At 22.0% G+C, this 22,098-nt stretch overlaps 1 protein-coding gene across 2 annotated transcripts in view; it reads left to right on the top strand.

Moving 5' to 3' along the window:
- Nucleotides 1-22,098, top strand: part of LOC117175786 (calcineurin-binding protein cabin-1-like) — a 98,446-nt gene that overhangs the window by 64,602 nt on the left and 11,746 nt on the right. For both annotated transcript variants that reach the window (XM_033365523.1, XM_033365522.1), the window contains exons 14-18: nucleotides 3,462-3,723; nucleotides 5,718-5,971; nucleotides 15,354-15,517; nucleotides 15,609-15,882; nucleotides 21,610-21,741. In XM_033365523.1, the coding sequence (XP_033221414.1) occupies nucleotides 3,462-3,723; nucleotides 5,718-5,971; nucleotides 15,354-15,517; nucleotides 15,609-15,882; nucleotides 21,610-21,741 (1,086 nt within the window). The remainder of the gene's footprint in view (nucleotides 1-3,461; nucleotides 3,724-5,717; nucleotides 5,972-15,353; nucleotides 15,518-15,608; nucleotides 15,883-21,609; nucleotides 21,742-22,098) is intronic.

The following is a 22,098-nucleotide window of genomic DNA, read 5'->3' as shown; positions in this document are numbered from 1 at the left end:
TTACTTACAAAAAAAGTTCTTAGGTTCAAAAAAACATTCAGTGAACTGAAAAACTGTGGTCGGTAATATAGGTATTTAGCTGTGTCACATGCCCTTAAATTACAAAATAAAATTGAGTTACAATGATTAATTTTTAAAAGTAGTTTTATATTACTGTATTTGGCTATTTTGGTGAAATTTTTTTTATCTTTGGTTCAATTTCAACAGTTTTAAATTAATTAGTTGAATTTTTATGTTTTTTAATTATGTTATTATTTAGCTTACAAATCGCAATTCAAAATTGTTTTGCCTTAAAAATTTTCCATTAAAAATGTTTATTTTTCAGCTTACATTTTTAAATTAAAGAATTTTTTAATGTTTTCTTAAAGACTTGAACAAATAAAAAATAAAAGCGTTTCATGTTGAAAATTTTAGATAAATACATTTTTATTTAATAAATAATACATTTTTTAAATTTTTCTGTATATTCGTAATTGAAGGATTTTATTAAATTAAAAATATTTTTTCAGTCTAAAATATTCAATTTTTAACCCATTTAATTTGAAATTCTTATTAAAAAAAAAGATAAATTATTGAATAAGTAGCAATATTTGAATTTTTATTTAAGACAAGTAAATTGAAATCAAATATTTAAAAGTAACGAATCTTTAACTGAATTGTTTGCCATAGAAATTCTGGAACCGTCAAAATTTCAAAGAGCCTTTAAACTTTGAACGTTACATTTTTAATTGTTTTATTAGAAAAATGCTTAATTTGTAAGTGAAATTTTTAAATTTTGATTTATAATTTACAAATCAACATTTGTAGACAAAATTTTAGAAATTCTAAGAGATATTTAAGAGTTTTAAAAAGATAAAAAATTATCATGCAAATTTTAGAAAGTTTTCTTAAAATCTTCTAGAATCTTTTTTGAAAATTTTGTTTAAATCTTTGAAAAACTTTTTAAATATTCTCTTAAAATAATTTTTAAACTTAAAAATTATTTTTAATTTTCCTTTGAATCTTGAGAAAATGTTTTTATTCTTTTGAAGCCTTTCACAATTCTTGAAAAGAATCTAATTTTTTTGTTTAAAATTTGCGAAAATCTACTTTTTGTTTTAAATTAGGCTATCATTTCAAGTTTTTCATTTAGTTGGAATCTTTTCAAAACTTCTTCATATCTCTTAAAGTTGCTCAAATTTCGCCCACAAGTATTAAATTTTCAAGTGATATTTATGCATCCAGATTGTAAAGAAATTTTCTAAAATTTGCAGGATTTTCTGGAAATTGTAGAAAAAATTCAATTAATTTGGCAGATATTTAGAAGTTCTGAAAAAATTTCCAAAATAATTTTTAATTTAAAACAAATTTAAAACAACTACTCGATTTCTCAAGATTTTGAAATAAAATTTTGAAGCTTTCCAAGGATGTTTAAACTATTTAAAAATAAAATAGCTGAATTTCTAATTTAAGAAGTGTTTAATTAAAACTCTTTTAATTAAAAACTTAAATTTCAATTTTTAAAGTTAAAAATTTAACAGTTACACTTTGGTTAAAAATGCATGTATTTTATTGAAAGTTTACCAGTTTGTTTGCAATATTTCCTCTCTTTCGATGGAAAAATCTTTTATATAGTTAAAAATTCAACTTATGTTGAAAAATTGTCTTTTTTTGTTGGTTAAAAGTTAAACTCTTTTGTTAAAAAATTAATTTTTTTGGTTAAAGGATCATCAATATTTACTTGAAAATTTTTCTGTGGTTGAAGACTGAGCTCTTTGTTGGAAACTCTGTTTTGTTTTTCAAATTTAATTTCTTATCTGAAAATGTAAATAACTATTCCAATTTAATATTCCATCATTTTAGTTGAAAATTCATCTTTTTGATTTAAAAATCAACTGTTTTAGTTTAAGATGCATCATTTTAGTTTAAAACTTATCTTTTTGGTTTAAAATTCCACTATTGCAGTTGAATATTCATAATTTTAATTGAAAATTCATCAATTTGATTTGAAAATTTAACTATTTTCTTTAAAATTCCTTTTTTGGTTGAATTTTGTTTTTGTTTTTAGTTAAACAATTTTTATTCCCGCCCAGAAAAAAACGAATTTTTCACAAAAGAAAAGAATTTTCGACCAAATAGGTTAATTGTTAACCAAAAAAATATCAATGTTCAACGGAAATTTAATACTTGATATTTCAAGGAAGGAAGATTTCAATTTGAAATAAAAAACAGTGAACTAAAACAAAACGAAAGAATTTCAAAAAATGAAATCAATCATAAAGTTGAATTTTCAACTAAAAAATATCAATTTTCAACCCAACATGGAAAAGGTTTATTTTAAGTTAAAAAAATAATTTTAAACCTAGAAAAAAACGAATTTTCAAACAGTTAAATGAATTTCCAATCAAATAGCTTAATTTTCAAGTAAAAAATATTAATTGACGACGAGGAATGTAATAGTTGATATTTTAAAAAAAAGAATAATTTGAAATAAAAAAAAGTTCAAATCAACTGAAAAGTACGAAATTTAATAAAATAGTTAAATCTTCAACAAAAACAGATCAATTTTCATCCGACAATGGACTGGTTACATTGCAGTTAAAAAAAATAATTTTAAATTTAAAAAATGAATTTTCAACTACCGAAAAAAAGAAAATATTGCCTATAATTGCCGAAAATTATAAATTCTTGCATAATAGAATTCTGAATACTTTAGAAATTGTTAAATAATGAAATCAAATTCTTTTATTTAATGAATGTATTTTTTATTTAATTATGTATTTATTATTAAAAAGTTTTTTTAATTTCTTAGGTTCGGAAATTGTCCTGTGTTGACAATTTTATAGTGCACGATATTTTATAATGTCGGAAATTTTATTTTTTGGAATTTTTAATTTAACCATTAAATATAATTCTATGTAAGATAGAATTTTAATTGTTTCAATAAGAAAATTTAATTTGTAAGTGAATATGTTGAATTTTGATTTATCTATAAAAATAGAAAAATTATTGATTTGAGACGGCTTAAAATAAAAATAATTTTATTTCAAATTTAAAAAATGTTTCATTTGAATAAAAATTTGAATCTTTCTATTTTTAATGTTTCTAATCTTTATTTTTTTTCACCAGGAACCTTTGAACTGTTCAATTCATAAAAGTTTAAATTTTAAAATTGTACAGTTTACCGGCTTTTAATTAAAAAATGTTCACTTGAAAAGTGTAAAAAGCTACCATTTTGTACGTATAAATTATTCAGGTTTTGAATTAAAAATGTCTGATTTAACAATTTGTTGGGCTTTAAGTTCTAAACTTAAAAATTCTTATAGTTCAACTTTAAGTTCTTTAATTTGCATTTCAGTTTTTGTTACTTCAAATGACGAAAATTCAGTTCTACGAGTTTTATTTTTTTTATTTTCAATGACCGTAAAGAAACTAAAAGGGTCATCCGGTTCAGTTTACCAAAACTTTTTCTTTTATTAAAGGATAATCAATCAAAAGAAAAAACAGTTGAGAAAAAGAAGGTTTTGAAAAAGGGAAACGCAACTTTGAGTCGAAGAGGTTCGCAGGAAAGTACAACGACCCAAACGAGTACAACCGAAACAAATAATTCCAGTTCTAGTAGCAGTGAAGATAGTAGCAGCAGTGAAGATTCTTCCGACAGTGATAGTTCCAGCGAAAGCGATAGTGAATCGGCCGAGAGTGAAGTCGAGAAAAAGAAGAAGGAAAGCGACATTTCTAAGGAAGGTAAAGTAAACATTTTTTTAAATTAATAAATATTAACAGGGTGGCAGCTGGACCGGAAAACCGGGAAATGACTGGGAAATTTCTGAGGCCGTGAAATGACAGTGAATTTATTTCTTGACCGGGAATTTTACAAATTTTCAGAAGAAAAATTTGTCCAAGTTCGATTTCAACAGTTTTTTAAATAATTAGTTGAATTTATATCTTGTTCAATCATGATATCATTCAGTTTATAATGCATAATTCGAAAATGATTTACATGAAAAATGATCTATTTTAGATTTTTATTTTTAAGCTTATATTTTTAATTGAAAGAATTTTAAAGTGCATTCTTGAAAACTTAAACAATTAAAAATTAAAAACGTTTGAAGTTGAAATATTAAAAACTTCCAAATTCGTAATTAAAGGATTTTATTAAATTAAAAATATTGTTTCAGTCTAAATTATTCAATTTTTAGCCCTATTATTTTAAAAAAAATTGTTATTAAAAAAAGGATAATTATTTAATATTTAGTAATATTTGACTTGTAATTTAAGAAGACTAAATTGAAGCTAAATATTTAAATGTAAACAATTTGAAACTTAATTGTTTGACATAGAAAAATTTGAATTGTTAAAATTTCGAAATGCTTTTAAAATTTTAACGTCACAATTTTTGTTTTTCTACTCAATAAAATGTTAAATTTTTTAAGCGAAATTGTTGAATTTTGATGTATAAATAATAATTAAACACTTATTTGTAGAAAAAATTTGAGTAATTTTAAGAGATATTCAGAAGTTTTGAAAATATTCAAAATTAATATAAAACTTAAAATAATATAAAGTAATTTAAACAAAGTTTGTGATAAAAATTTGCAGAACTTCTAAGCATATTTTAAACTGAATAAAATTTTTCCTACAATATTTAGAAAATCTTTTTAAAAAATTTAAATCCTTAAATTCTTTCCTGGTCGTTTTGAATAATTTTGGAATTCTCTTGAAATCTTTTTGAATCTTCTGTTAAAATAATTTTTCAAAATGAAGAATCATTTTCGATTTCAACAAATTCATCTTTTTGATGAAAATAAAATTACTTGGTAAAAAATTAATTTTTTAACTGAAAATTTAACTTTTTCATTTCTGGCCAAGAAAAAAATTGGTTTAAGTTTATAATTCGTCATTTTTGGAGAAATTAATCTTCTTGGTTGAAAAATAATCATCTTGGTTGAAAAATAATCTTTTTTGATTACAGTTCAACTGTTCTACTGAAAATTTGATTTTATAGTTGAAAATTCATGTTTTTTGTTGAAAAAGCATAGTTTTTGGTGGAAAATTAATCTTTTTCTTTAAAAATTAATCTTTTATGTTGAAAAAAAAATTTTTTTAGTTTCTAATTCGTTTTTTTTGGTAGCAATTAATCGAGTTTTTCTTAGTTGAAAATTAATATTTTTATTGAAAAATCGTATTTATTGGTAGAAAATTAATTTTTTCGTTTGAAAATTCATCCTTTTGGTTCATAATAAAATTTCTCCGTTTGAAGTTAAACTCTTTTGTTAAAAATCCAACTTTTTAAAGTTTATCTATTCCAGTTGATGATTCATAATTTTATAAAATTCATTTATTTGGTGGAAAATACACTATTTTTATTTTAAAAATTAGGCACTTTAGAGACAAATTCAAGAAATGATTAATTATATATTTACCATTATTTAATTAATCGTTGGTGCTAATATATTTAAACATATCTTGTAATATAATATGTCAAAGCTTTCTAAATTGAAAACAATAATTGAATCCCTAGAAACTGAAAAAAGATGATTTATAATAAACTCGCGAATTTGTATAAATATTCCGAGTTGTTTTAAAAAATGCGAAACATTTTAATTGATTCGTACTATGAAAAATTATACCTGGAAAAAAATTTGAGATACCTGGAAAAAAACCTGGAATTGTTAGTTAATTTTATTCTAGGAGCCTGAGGCCAGAAATCTGGTAAACCAAAAACTTTTTATTTTCAGAGGAATGTTTTAAAGACGAGGAGACGGCAACTTTAATAGCCTACTGCTTATCTGGATTAGAACAGTGCATTCTGAGGTTTCCTGAACACTACAAATCTCTATACCGCATGGCACATTTCTACTTCAACAATAAAATGGCCAAAAGTTCTAAAAAGTGTAGAGAATTGTTGCTTGAAACATATCATTGCCAATTTTATCAAAATCAGACCGTTCAAGGCCTCTTTGCGGATAGAAAGAGCACCAATTTTTTCAATGTGAGTTACTTTTTTAGTGCTAAATTTATATTTTATTCAAGTATCACAGTTCCTCTCTTTGTCCATCCTTACATTTGAAAAAATTTTCCAAAACACCCAATTTTTTCATTTATTACCCTCTTTTAAAAGGTTGCTTAAAGGCGACTTTTTTTTTAGGAAATTAAATGTCTTAAAAAAATATTAATGTAGGCTGTAATATCAAATTAAACGATTGAAAGGATTCAAATTTCTAATCTTTTAACAAAGGGGTTTAATTTTCAACTAAAGAAATGAATTGTCAACAGAAAAACAAAATTTTTAACCAAAAAAATTGACGAAAAATATTTCAATTTAAAATTTAAAAAATTTGAATTCACCCAAATAAGTCGAATTTTTAATAAAATAGTAGAATAATCAACCAGAAGAGATAATTTTTCAGCTAAAAAGATAATTTTTCAACTAAAGAAATGAATTTTCAATTAAAATGTATCTTCAACTGAAAAATTGATTTTTAACCAATTGTGTAGTTAAATTTTCAAACAAAAAGTCGAATTCGCAACGAAAAATTTAATAGTTAATATTTTAGACAAAAAATATTTAAAATTAAAAATATAAATTTATCCAAATAAGTCGAATTTTCAATAAAATAGCAGAATACTCAAAGAAAACAGATAATTTTTCAGCCAAAAAGATAATTTTTCAACTAAAGAAATAAACATTTAATTAAAATGTATCTTAACCGAAAAATGGACTTTTTAAAAATTAATTAAACTTATAACCAAGTAGTTAAATCTTTAACCAAAAAATAACAATTCTTAACGAAAAATGTAATAGTTGATATTTTAAACAAGAAATATTTTTAATTAAAAACATTTAAATTCATCCAAATAAGTCAAATTTTAAATAAAATTGTTAATTATTCAACAAAAAAAGGTCATTTTTCAACCAAACATGACCATTTTCAACCAAGAAGATACACTTTCCATTTAAGAAATGAATTTTCAATTAAAATAAATCTTCAACCAAAAAATTAATATTAAATTAATTAATTCAAATTGTAACCAAGTAGTTAAATCATTATCCAAAAAAGATAAATTCTCAATGAAAAATGTAATATTTGATATTTAAATTAAAAAAGATTTTTATTTTAATTAAAAAATATTGCGGTACATCCAAAAAAGGTTTCAACAAAATAGTTGATTTTTCAACAAAACGACTGAATTTTTAAGCCAAAAGGATGAAATTTCTACAAAACATTTTTAAAAACAAATGTTTGGTTAAAAATGCAACTGTTTGGTTGACAATGAATCGGTTTTTGTTGAGGATAGAAGTATTTTGTTAAAAATTCATATTTTTTTAGTTATATTAAACTATATTTTATTTCGAATTAAAATATTTTTGGTTTAAATATCTACTGTTACATTATTCCTTGAATATTCATCTTTTTAGGTTAAAAATTCAACTCCTTGGTTAAAAGTTAAACTACTTTCTTAAAGTTTAATTTTTTTTATTGAACATTTATAATTTTAGTCACAAATTCATTTTTTCGGTTAGAAATTAACTTTTTTTTAAACTGAAATTTAACTCTTTTGTACAAAATAAATTGAAGTTTAGAATCTTTATTTTTTGTATTAAAGATTAATTCTTCTTAATCGTAATTTAACTACTACATTTTTGATTGATAATTCATCTTTTTTTGTAGTTTAAAAATTCTACTATTTAGTCAAAAAAGTTTAGAATCCAGAAGAATATTAACTAAAAATTAATCAATTTAAATTTGGAGAAAGAGCACATCCACTGTTTAAATTTTATTGTTAAAAATTAATTTAGTTTGAAAATTCGACTATTTGGTTAAAAGTGTAAGTATTTTGTTAAAATTTGGTTGTTTTCTGATAGAAAACTCAACTATTTTGTTAAAAATGGTTTGATTGGTAAAAATTGATTGTTGGTTATTCGTCTTTTTGGCAATAAATAAATTTTTTGGTCAACTATATAACTCTTTGGCTGAAAATTAATTTATTTTAGTTAAGGAATTAAATATTTTGTTGAAAATTCCTCTTTTCAGGTTACAAATTCAACTCCTTGGTTGAAATTTGAAATACTTTGTTAAGAATTCATGTTTTTGTCTGTTAAACATATCGAAATATAACTATTTTTTCTTAAAAATGAATCTTTTTTTAGTCCTACTACTCTATTTAGTTCAAAATGTTTAGAAACAAAGAAAAAATGCAATTGAAAAATTTATGAAAAAAATTTTGGAACAAGATCAATTACATTGTTTAAACTATTCAGCTGAAAATTAATTGAGTTCGAAAATTCCACTATTTGTCTAAAAATTGATATATTTTGCTAAAAATTGTTTTTGTTAAAAATATATATACTTTTGTTGAAAAATCGTTTTTTTCTGGTAGAAAATTACTCTTCTTAGTTGAAAATTCAACTATTTGGTAGAAAATATATGTATTTCGTTGAAAATTCGTCTTTTATGCATAGAATATTATATTTATATAAACTTAAACAGTGTGTCCAGCGACCTTGAAAACCTTGAAAGCCTGGAGTTATTCTTTCATTTTTTTAAACCTTGAAAACCTGGAAATCTGCTTGAATTTCTCACGAGAATTATGAATTTTTGTTTTGCTTTTAAAATCATTTTGAGGGGTTGACATCTCGGTTTTTGAGTAGAAACCAGATTTTAAAAGGATAAAAAATAATTCTAAAGATTTTTAAATATTTCAAATCTTTTATGATATTTAAAAAGATTTTGAATATTTAAAAAGGAGTTTACGGATTTCAAAGACAAGGTTTCATAGATTTTGAATATTTCACAAAGATTAAAATTTCAAATTTTTTTAATAAATTTGAGATTTCAATTATTTCAAACGAACACGAAACTTTTCACAAATATTTCGAAGATTTCATATAGATTTCAAAATATTTAAAACATTTCACAAAAATTCAAGGACTTTAAAGATTTCAAAAGATTTCAAATATTTTAATATTCCAAATGAATACGAAATATTTCACAAATAATAAAAATATTTCCTAAAAATATCAACAAGATCTCAAATCATTTTACAGATTTTAAACGATTTAAAATTTGCTTAAAAGATATCAATAGATTTTACTAAGGTTTCGAACATTTTACAAAGATTTTCAAAGATTTCAAGGATTTCAAAGATTTTACCAAAATTTAAAAGGATTTTATATATTTTAATGATTTCAAAAAAAATACAAAATATTTCAAATATTTCCAAAAATTTCATCAAGATTTCAAAACATTTTAAAGATTTTAGATGATTTAAAATATGTTCAGAATATTTCAAAAGATTTCAAATATTTTACAAAGATTTCGAACATTTCAAAGATTTTCAAAGGTTTGATGGATTTCAAGGATTTTTCCAAAATTTAAAAATGCTTTAAAAGATTTCACACATATTTCAAATATTTTAATGGTTTCAAATTGATACAAAAGATTTCAAAAATATTCCAAAGATATAAAGATTTCATAATGTTTCAGACATTTCACAAAAATTCAAGGATTTTAAAGATTTCAAAAGATTTCAAATATTTTAAAATTCCAAATGAATACGAAATATTTCTTAAAAATATCATTAAGATCTCAAAACAGTTTACAGATTTTAAACGATTTAAAATTTGCTTAAAAGATTTTAATAGATTTGACTAAGGTTTCGAACATTTCACAAATATTTCAAAACATTTTACAAAGATTTTCAAGGATTTCAAATATTTTACCAAAACTTAAAAAGATTTCACAAATATTTCAAAGATTTCTTATAAATATCATCAAGATTTCAAAACATTTGAAAGATTTTAGACGATTGAAAATATGTTTACAATATTTCAAAAGATTTCAAACATTTCACAAATATTTAAAATCTTTTAATGATTTCAAGTGAATGCAAAATATATCATAAATTTTTCAAAGATTTCCTAGAAATATCATCAAGATTTCAAAACATTAAGATTTCAGACGGTTTCAAGGATTTTACCAAAAAGTAATAAGATTTCACGAATATTTCCAATATTTTAGTGAATTCAAATGAATACAAAATATTTCACAAAAATTTCAAAGATTTACTTAAAATTCATCAAGATTTAAAATTTAACGGTTTCAAAAAGTTTAGAGTAGAACAGATTTCAAAGGTTTTAAAACATTTTTAAGATTTGAAACAATTTTAATTTTGTTTAGAAGATGTCGGAAGAGTTCAAAAGATTTCAAAAGATTTTACAAAAGCATCGAACATTTAACAAATATTTAAAAATTTCACAAAGATTTCAAGGATTTCAAGGATTTTACCAAAATTTAAAAAGATTTCAAAAGATTTCACAAATATTTTAATGATTTCAAATGAATATAAAATATTTCACAAATATTTCAAAGATTTCCAAAAATTTCATCAAGATTTCAAAACATTTTACAGATTTTAAACAATTTAAAATTTTCTTAAAAGATATCAATAGATCTTACTGAAGTTTCGAAAATTTCTCAAATATTTCAAAATATTTCACAAGGATTTTCAAATATTTCAAGGATTTCTAAGATTTTACCAAAATTTTGAAAGATTTCAAATATTTTAATGATTTCAAATGAATACAAAATATTTCACAAATATTTCAAAACATTTTACAAAGATTTTTAAAGAACACAAAATATTTCACAAATATTTCTTAGATTTCCTGAAAATATCATAAAGATTTATAATTCAGTGGTTTAAGAGTGGTTACAGTAGAGCAGATTTTAAAGATTTCAGAATTTTTTAATGAGTTTAAACAATTTCAAATTTGTTTAGAAGATTTAAAGAAATTTCAAAAGATTTCAAAAGATTTTACAAAGGTTTCGAACATTTCACAAATATTTTAAAACATTTTACAAAGTTTTTTAAATATTTCAAAGATTTCCTAAAAATAACATCAAGATTTCAAAACGTTTTAAAGATTTTAAACGATTAAAAATTTGTTTAAAAGATTTTAAAGATTTCAATGATTTCACAAAAAGATTTTGAACATTTCACAAATATTTCAAAGCATTTTACAAAGATAGTCAAAGATTTGAAGGATTAAAAAGATTTGGACAAAATTTAAAAAGATTTCACAAAGATTTCACCTATTTTAATTAATTCAAATTAATACAAAAGATTTCACAAATATTTCAAAGATTTTAAAAAGGGTACAATGGAACAGATTTCAAAGACTTTACAAAGATTTCAAACATTTCACAAAGATTTTAAAAGTTTCAGAAGATTTCAAGGATTTTAAAGATTTAAAAAAGGGGGTAAATCTGATTTTTAAGATTTCAGAAAATTTCAAAGTTTTGCAATGATTAAAATTTTTTTTTTGATTTCAAAAGATTTCACAAAGATTTTCATGATTTAATAAAAAAATTTAGAGATATCAAAAAAATATCAGAATTGCACAGATTTAAAAAAGGGGACAGTGCACCAGATTTTAAAGATTTTATACAATTTCAAAATTTTGAGAATATTTTAAAAGATTTGACAGAGATTTCCAACATTTGAATGATTTCGAACGAATACAAAAGATTTCGAAAAGATTTCAAGATTTTAAAAGATTTCAAAAAGGGCACAGTAAACCAAAATACAATAAATTTCAAAGATTCTAAAACAAGTTTGCATTTGAAAAAAAATTCAAAATATTTCACAGAAGATTCAAATATTCTCGTGATTTCAAATAAGTTCAAGAATTAAAAAAATTTCAAAAGATATCAAAGATTTCTGAGCGTTTCAAAGGTTTTAAAAAATTTGAGAAGGGTTTAAGAAATTTGAGAAGATTTCCAAACATTTAAATGATTTCAAACGGACACGAATCATTTCAAATATTTTATAAATATTTCAAAAAATTTCACAAAGTTTTCAAAGAATTTAAGGATTTCAAAGATTTTACCAAAATTTTAAAAAATTTCATATATATCTCACAGAAACTTCAAGATTTCACAAGGGATTCTAAATACTTTAAAATATTTCAACAAATTCACAAAGATTTCAAACAATTTCACCGAAGATTTAAAAAATTTCAAGAATTTCAGACTTAAAAAAGATTTTAAATTATTTCCAAAGATCTCGCAAAAATAAATTATGTTCGGCAAAAGTTAAGAATTTGTTTATTTATGATTCTGCTTTCTTTAGAAAAAGTTGGCAAAAAAAATTGAAGTTTTTTATATTTCACATGTAACTCTGTTAAAAACAAATATTCCTAAAAAATGAATAGTTATTAGACATTTTTATTTTGTATTCAAAATATCGATTTATTTGATTATTACAAATTCTTATTTTGTATTGATAAGGTGGCCGCTGGACCAGGAAAACCGGGAAACGGCCGAGAATTTTTTGAGACCGAGAAAAATCGGGAAATGACAGTGAATTTTTTTTACCGGGAATTTTACAAATTTGTAGAAGAAAAATCTGTCCCCGTTCGTTTTCAACAGTTTTTAAATAATTAGTTGAATTTTTATGTTTTTCATTTATGCTATTATTTAGCTTACAATGCGTAATTCAAAATTTCTTTACATTATATTGAAATTATAAAGAAATAAAAATTTCTAATTGAAAATTTTTATTTCTAAGCTCACATTTTTCATTTAAAGAATTTTTAGATGCTTTCTTAAAGAATCGAACAAATAAAAAATATAAGCCTTTGATGTTGAAAATTTCGGTTCAAATTTTAAGTATTTTCAGATTTTAACGTTAAAACTTAAACGGTTTCAATTTGAAGGTCTAAGTCATTAAACAAATGTGAACGTGTGACTGAAAGTTAAAAAAGCTATTTTCAACTTAAAAACTTTTAACCCATTCAATTTGAAAATTTTAATTAAAAAAAGGTTAATTATTGAATATTTAGCAATATTTGAATTTTTATTTAAGACAGTTCGAAAAATTTTTAATTTATAAGTGAAATTTAAAATTTTTTATGTATAATTTACAAATGAACATTTGTAGAAAACATTTGAGTAATTTTAAGAGATATTTAGGAGTTTTAACAAGATTAAAAATCATCATGCAAATCTTAGAAAGTTTTCTTTAAATCTTTTAGAACCTTTTTTTAAATTTTGTTTAAATCTTTGAAAAACTTTTTAAATATTCTCTTAAAACAATAAATGTTCAACTGTTATTTATACATCCAAATTGTAAAGAAATTGTCTAAAATTTGCAGGATTGTCTGAAAATTGTAGAAAAAATTCAATTCATTTTGACAGATATTTAGAAGTTCTGAAACAAATTTCCAAAATAATTTTAATTTTAAAACAAATGATAGATTTTGGCAGATTTCAAACAGAAATTTTTGAAACTTTTCACGAATTTTGAAAGGCTGCAGAAGAATAAAAAACACTTCATAGGAAAACTGAAAAAGATTTATTTTAACAAACTAATTTTAAGAGAATATTTAAAAAGATTTATAACGATTGGCAAAATTTTTAAACATGAATGTGGAAGATTTTAAGAAAATTTCTTCAATTTCAAAAAATTAAAAAAAAAATTAATTTGAAAAAATGTAAAACAACATGCAGATGTTTCAAAATTTCACAATAAAATTTCGAAGCATTTTAAGGATTTTTAAATTATTTAAAATAAAAATAATTTATTTTTTAATTGAACAGGGAACTTTCAATTATTTACAAATTTATGTTTGGAACTGGAATTTATTCAGAATAATCATAATTCTGACTTGAAACCGGGAATTTTCAAATTTTAATAAAGTCCGAACTAGTAGTGGAGATTTTTTGAAAAGGAATAAAATTTTGCATTGGAACAGGACTTTTTTTCCAAAAAATTCTAATTCTTAGTTGAAGCAGGGAATTTTCAAATTTGAACCAATTCTGAGTTGAAACTGGTATTCATCCAAAAGAATTACAATTTGTCTTGGAACAGGGAATTTTAAAATTTAAATAAATTCCGAGCTGGAACGGGGATTTTTTTTAAAGAATGAATTCAAATTCCGAGTTGAAACGGGATATTTTCGAAAAAAATTAAATTTATGAATTAAAACGAGGAATTTTTAAGCAAAAATCTAATTCTTAGTTGAAACTTATAATTTTCGAAAAGTCTTAAAATTCCGGATTTAAAGAAGGACATTTCATTTTTTTTAAATTGATGTTGAAAATTTTGGATAAAAAACATTTCTATTTAATGAATAAATAAAATTTTTTTAACTTATCTGTACTTTGTGTAATAAAAAGTGAAGAAAAACCCATTCAATTTGAAATTTTTAATTAAAAAAAAGATTAATTATTGAATATTTAGCAATATTTGAATTTCGATTAAAGACAAGTAAATTGAACCCAAATATTTAAAAGTTAAAATCTCGAAGAGCCTTAAAACTTTGAACTTTAAAATTTTAATTGTTGCATTTGAAAAATGCTTAATTTGTACGTGAAATATTTAAATTTTGATGTATAATTTACAAATGAACATTTTTAGAAAAATTTGAGTAATTTTAAGATATATTTAGGAATTTAAAAAGATTTTGTTGAAAACATTTTGTTTAAATCTTTGAATTTTTTTTAAATATCCTCTTAAAATAATGTTTCAAAATGATAAGTTATTTTTAATTTTCCTACAAGTCTTAAGAAAATGTTTTTATCCTTTTGAAGTCTTTCACAATTCTTGAAAAGAATCTAATTTTTCTCTTAAAATTACTCAAATTTCGCCTACAAATAATAAATGTTCAATTGTTATTTATACATCCAAATTGTAAAGAAATTTTTTAAAATTTGCAGGATTTTCTGAAAATAGTAGAAAAAATTCAATTCATTTTGTTAGATATTTAGAAGTTCTGAAAAAAATTTCCAAAACAATTTTAAATGCAAAACAAATTTAAAACAACTTCTAGATTTCTCAAGATTTTGAAAAAAAATTTTGAAGCTTTCCAAGTATGGTTAAAATTATATAATTTTGAAAATTTTAAAGTTCATTGATTGATTTTTAAATTTAGAACATAGAAAATGATAAAGTGGATTTATATATTTTTAAATTGATAAATGTTAGTACCTTTAATTCTGTACGCGTAAATTATTGAGCATTTGAACACAAAATTTTTAAATTAAAACTTTTTAAATTTCAATTTTAAAAGTTCAAAATTTAACAGTTCTACTTTGAGTGCTTTCATTTGCAGCTCAGTTTTTATTACCTCAAGTGGAAGATTTTTTAGCTTTAGTCTTTCATTTTTTTAATTTTATTGACCGTGAAAAATGTTTGCGAACCGGGAAAAAACCGGGAATTTATTTCGTCGATTAAAACAGCCAACCTTATTAAAAATCGAAAAATCAAATCAAATCGAAAAATAAATGATGCTATTTTTACCTATAAAATTGAACTACTGAGACGCCGTGATTCGTCTTAATCTTTATATAAAAATAAATTTATTCTAGGGCGTTTGGAGGATACCGAGTCACGAAATCGACAGACCTGGGAGCTTTGCTTCTCATATGTCAAGATGTGTAATGTTGCTGATGCAAGTTTTGAAAGAAACTGGAGACAGCAAAATGTTGATGGAACTTTGCGTTCAACTTCGAAAAGTTCCCGAATCGGATAAGTCAGTTGACATAATTTTTAGTGTCTATTTGAAAAAAATTAAATTAATCCACATTTACTAATTGTACATTTAAATTTGATTTTATTTTTAGGAAATATTTGCGGGATTCGGAAAGAGAACAACTCTCTCGTCAAGCTTGGACGCTGTGCGTTCAATCTATGCGAGGTAGAATTCAATTCATGGATTCGCCACCACCTTCCGATTCTTTACAACCTGCAAAAACTGATAAAAGAACACAAATTCTGATCGATGTCTACCAAATTTATCAGCAAGTTGCCAAAAAAGATTCTCAGTGGAAGGAATCGACGGTCCATACTTGTCGCAATTTACTGGTTCAGGCTTATAAAGCTTTTATTGGAACTAAGGCAAGTGCTATTTATTACAATCAGGGAGTTTGCGATCTGCTCGGGTCAGTTTTTCTTAATTTTTTCTTCTGAATTTTTCAAAAGTAACATTATTTTCTACGGAAAAAAAATTAAAGTATGTGTTTTGATAGTATTCGCTATTTTTAAAACCAAATGATGAAATTTTCAATTAATTAAGATAAATTTAGAACTAAAGAAATGAGTTTTCTAACATGAAGATTAAATTTCTACTGGAATGATAAATTTTCAACAAAATACATGAATTTCCAACTTAATATTCTAAGTTTTGAAAGGTCAATTTTCTACTAAAATAAAACGAATTTTTAACTTAATTGTTAGGTTTTCTAGTAAAAAAATTTATTTTAAACAAAAAATCGAATAGTGAAATTTTCAGATAAAAAATTAAATTTTCAAGAATATAGTTCAATTTGTAACAAAAAAAGTGATTTTTGAAGTAAAAATAAAACATTTTCAGCCCAAAATGGAATAGGTAACTTTACTCTTCAAAAATTAATTTTTAAACCTAAAAAAGCGAATTTTTTAATAGAATATTTAAATTTTCAGTCATAGAATTAAATTTTTAACTAAAGTAATTAATCCTAGAAAAATACTTTTTAGCAAAGTATTATAATTTGCAACCAAAAAAAAAAGAATTTTCAACGAAAAATTAAATAGTTGACATTCCAACGAAAAAAAGCCTTTAATAATAAATAAAAAACAGTTGAATTTAAACAGAAAAGACAAATTTTCAATAAAATACTGAATTTTGAAGAGCAAAAACTAATTTAAAAAAAACAGTAAAATAGCTTAATTTTTCATTGATAGAAATGAATTTCCAACTTACAAAAATAATTATGAACCAAAGAAATGATATTTGACAAAAATTTAAACCAAAACTAATAAATTTTTTATCAAAAGGATGACTTAACAACCAAAAAAACATAATATATTTGTAACAAATTAGTTAAATTTTTAAACAAAGAAATGCATTTTTAATAAAAATAAATTAATTTACAAACAAGAAGAATAATTTTCTAAAAAGAAGTTAATTTTTAAACACTTAGTTGTATTTTCAAATAAAAAGATCAATTTTTAAGATAAGAAAAACAAATTTTTATAAACTAGTTAAATTTTCAACCGTAAATTGCCTTTTTGTATAAAATGAATCTCTATGTTGAAAAATTATTCTGTTTGGTATAAAACACAAGTACTCCAGTTGAAGATTCATAATTTTAGTTGAAAATTCATCAGTTTGGTTGAAAATTGATTTTTTCTTGTTGAAAATACAATAATTTGGATGAAAATTTGTATTTTTTAATTGAAAATTCAATTAGGTCTTAAAAAAATCTACATATTTGTTTAAAAATCGATTTTTTATTGATCGAAAATTATCTTTTTCTTTGCAAGTTAATCTTTTTGTTAAAAAAAATTTTTTTTTGGTTAAATTAGTTCAAAATTAAACATGAAATATTCCATAATTTTAATTGAAAAATCATCTGTTTAATTGGAGATTAATTTTTGGAACCTAAAATTTAATTATTTAAGCTTTGATTGACAATTTATCTTTTTTAGTAGAAATTGATTTTTTTCGACGGTCTATAAATACCTTTTTCTATATAAAAATTATTAATAAAGGTTCATGTATAGTTGGAAGAGAAAAAACTTAATATTTTAATTACTGGTCAGTTTTTTTTTTTGGTTTTCTACTGCAAAAAATTCAAAATATGTGTTTTTATGTCATTCGCTATTTTTAATACAGAATATTAGAATTTTTCACTAATAAAGATAAATTTTGAAACAAAAATGAAATGAAATATTTGAAATTGTAACTGAAATATGCAAATTTGCTACTAAAATCAAACGAGTTTTCAAATATATTGTTAGATTTTCTACTAAAAAATTAATTTCTAACGAAAAATAGAATATTGACATTTTCAGGTAAAAAATTTAATTTTCAACAATATATTGCTATTTGTAACAAAGGAAGTGAATTTTGAACTAAAAAATAAAATATTTCCAGCCCCAAAATGGAATAGTTCAATTTTATCTTGAAAAAAAATTGATTTTGAACCAAAAAAAGCGAATTTTCTAATAGAGTGGTTCTATTTTCAGGGACAGAATTTAATTTTTATCTAAATTAATGAATCTTCAACAAAAAAAAATTACTTTTTAACAAAGTAGTATAACTTTTGAACAAAAAAGATGAATTTTTAACGAACAATTAAATAGTAGACATTCAAAAAAATTTAATATTAAATAAAAAACAGTTGAACATAAACAAGGAAGACAAATTTTAAATAAAATAATAAATTTTGAAGTACAAAACTGAATTTTTAACAAACAAAATTTTAATAAAATAGTTAAATTTTTATTCAAAGGAATGAATTTACAACTAGAAAAATGATAGTTTAACAAAAAAAGAAATAGTTCAATTCTCATTAAAAAAAAAGAGGAACCAAAAAAAGGAGACTTGAACAAAAAACTTACTTGTTTTTTAACAAAAACTAATGAATTAAAAAAAATAGTTAAATTTTCATCTAAAGAATTGAACTTGCATTAAAAAAAAATAATTTGTAACAAAAAATAAAATAGTTAAAATTTCAGTTAAAAAAATAATTTTGAACAAAAACTAATGAATTGAATTTTCTACTGAAATAGTAATTTAAACAAAAATTTGTTGAACCAATTAGTTAAATTTTTAACCAAAGAAATGCATTTTTAACACAAATAGATTAATTTTTATAAGCTAGTTAAATTTTCAACCGAAAATTGATTTTTTAAAAGAAATAAAGAGATTTATTTTTAAGAATCAAGAATAATTTTCAACTAAAAGAGAAGAATTTTCATCCAAATGATTAATTTTTTAACTAAAAGAGGCGAATGTCTAACTAAAAATCGACAGTTAAATTTCCAGTTAATTAATTTCTAACGAAAAAAACAACTAATTTTTACAAAAATAGTTGATTTTAAACAAAGGAGATGAATATTCAACAAAGTTAAATTTAATAGTTGATATTTCAGCCAAAAAATATTTTTTACAAAGCATGTCATTTTTTAAATAAAAAAGGTCAGTTTTTAACCAAAAATAAAGGAAAAATAAATAAAAGACCAATTTTTAAAAAAGTATTTAAATTTTCGACCAAAGTGAATAATCCTTAAATGATAACATTTTCATCAAAAAGAGTTGAATTCAAAAAAAAAAATAAATAAAAAATAAGACGATTTTTCTCAAAAACAAATTTTTTTAAATTTAAAAATATAATTGTATTTAGTTTTCGCTATAAAAAATAGTAAAATTTTGAACTGTAACTTTGACATTTTTATAAATTAAAAAATTTATGGTTAATAAATATAAATCCACGCTATCTTTTCAAATGTTCTAAATTGAAAAATGAATCAATAAATCAAAATTCAATCATTTCACGCACAAATGTATTTTTTTTAATGATACAATTAAAATTTTAACGTTCAAAAGTTTACATATTGAAAAAACTTCATTTTCGAAATTGTATGGTTTAAAAGTGAAATATTTTTTATTGAAATAATATTTGACTACGATTTTAAATTGAATAAAAGCGATTAATTATAAATATAATATACAATTATTTGATAATCGTCTTGTGAATTTTTATCTAAAAATTTGAATTTCGAATGCTTTAAATTGTATTGTAATTGTTTAATTGTAGAATTTATATTAATTAAATTCGTTCTTTTTTTTTTTGATTGAAAATAATATTTTGAATTGAATATGTAACCTTAAATTTTTGGTTAAACATTGATCGATCTTAGTGCAAAATTCAAGTATTTGGTTGAAAATTCATGCCTTTTATTTAAAATTTGATCTTTTTGCTAGAAAACTAATCTTCTTGGCTGAAAATATATCTTTTTACTTAAAAATTTAACAGTTTGTTTGCAATTTTTTCTCTCTCTTAGCTGAGAAATCTTTCTTGATAAAAAATTCAACTCTGCTTAAAAAATCGTATTTTTTGGTTGAATTAAACTGTTTTTTATTTAAGTTTTTTTTCTATTTTTTAGTTGAAATATTATTGACTACATTTTTCGACCAAAATTTGTCTGGTTTGGAATTAAAATTTAATTACTTGATCATTGGTCGAAGAATGAGCTATTTGGGGAAAATTCTGTTTTTCTTTGGCCAAAGATAAATTTTTTTAAACTGAAATTCTAAGTTGAATATTCCATTAATTTAGTTAAAAGTTCATTTCTGTTATTCAACATTAATTTTTTTAACTAAAAATTTAACTATTTAATTTTTGGTCGAAAATTTTTATTTTTTCTTGAAATCTCGTATTTTTTCATAGAAATTAATCTTCATCGTTGAAAAAGTAATCTTTTCTGTTAAAAATTCATTAATTCCAGTTAAATATTCATCATTTGAAATAAAAAATTATTTATTCACATTAAAATTCAACTATTCTAGTTAAATATTCATAATTTTAGTTAAACATGCATTTTTTTGGTTGAAAATAAAACTATACTTGGTTGAAAGTTAAACTTTTTTGTTAAAATTCATCTTTTTTTCTTCAAAATCAATCGTTTTTGTTTTAATCTTCATTTATTCCAGTTGAGAATTCATCACTTTGGTTGAATTTTTTATTTTGATGGAAAATTAGTTATTTTAACTAAAAATTTAACTATTCCATTTTTGGAAAATTTAATTACTTCGTTAAAAGTTAAATTATTTTGTTAAAAATTTATTTTTCCTGATTAAAGTAGCAGTTTAATTGAAAATTCATCTCTCGTTGAAAAATAATTTATTTTGTTGATAATTCTTTTTTTTTCTGCAACTAAAAATTAATGCTTTTTTATAGATTGAAAATGTAACTATTCCATCTGAAGATAATTATTTTAATTAAAAATTCATCATTTTAGTTTAAAATTCATTTATTTTGTTAAAAATTCGCCTTTTTGGTAAAAAGTAATCTTCTTGGTTAAAAATAAAGTTATTGGTTGAAAAATTTACTAATTTAGTTGAAGATTTATAATTTTAATTGAACACTAATATTTTTGGTTTAAAATTTAACTATTCCAGTTGAAGATTCATCGTTTTAGTTGAAAATTCATCAGTTTGTTTGAAATTTAATTTTCAAAATGTAAATTTAAGTTTTATCTTGGGCAGAAAATTGTTCTTTTTAGATTAAAAAAAAGTCAACTACTTAGTTGAAAATTTGTCTTTTTTAGTTGAAAATTCAACTATATTTCGTTTAAAAATGTTTTTTTTTTCTAGAAAATGAATATTCTTGTTTAAAAATTCATCTGTTTGTTTTATAATAAAACTAATTGATTTAAATTTGCTTTTTTTTAATGGAAAATAATTTTTTTTTCAGTTAAAAATTAAATTGTTGCATTTTATTTTAAACGGATCTATTTAAGTTTAAAATACAACTATTTGATTGTAAATTTTTATTTTTTACTTAAAAATTCAACTGTTTGGTAACTGAAACATTATGCCTGGAAGAAACTTGAGATACCTGAAAAAAACAGAAATGGTGATGGAATTTTTTTCCAGGATTTGATATAATTATTAATAATAACAAATAATAATTACAATTAAAGTAAATTTAAGTAAGTAAATCAATAAAGTGATTTATATTTGATATAATTAATTAATTTTAACAATAATTATTATTTATTAGGAAGTATTTATGTAATATTTGAAAACTGAATTTCGCTAGAAAATGCATTTTTTTGATTCTGAATGTTTTTTAGAATGTGGAAGGAAATGTGGTTGATGCTGCTCTGAAATGCTGCCAACAGCAAGTCTTGGCGAATAAGATTGCGGCCGCATCCAATCCTTCTCCTGTCGCTACTGTCACGACTTCAACCACGACTTCAAATCCTGTAAGTTTTCTTTTTTTTTTATCAAAATTTCATCACTTTACAGGATGGCCGCATATCAGGGAAAACCTGGAAATCAGGGGAAATTCAGGGAATTTTTTGGGTCGGAGAAAGTCGGGAAAAAGTTAGAGATATTGCAAAAAAAAGCAAATTTTCAAGGTATTTAAAAATATTATTAATATTTTTTAATCGATTTTAATGATTTGAAGGGATTTCGAAGGTTTTCAGAAATTTAAGGGTATTTTTTTAGTTTGAAGAAATTTTCATAGGACTCATTAATTTTGAAGGTTTTACAAAATTTTAAGGTTTTGTAAAATATTTGAAAGAATTTAAAATATTTTAGGGTATTTAAAAATATTC

Source organism: Belonocnema kinseyi, chromosome 7 (assembly GCF_010883055.1).
Source record: "Belonocnema kinseyi isolate 2016_QV_RU_SX_M_011 chromosome 7, B_treatae_v1, whole genome shotgun sequence".
Taxonomy (NCBI): Eukaryota; Metazoa; Arthropoda; class Insecta; order Hymenoptera; family Cynipidae; genus Belonocnema; species Belonocnema kinseyi.
This window is presented reverse-complemented; position numbering and strand designations above follow the sequence as displayed.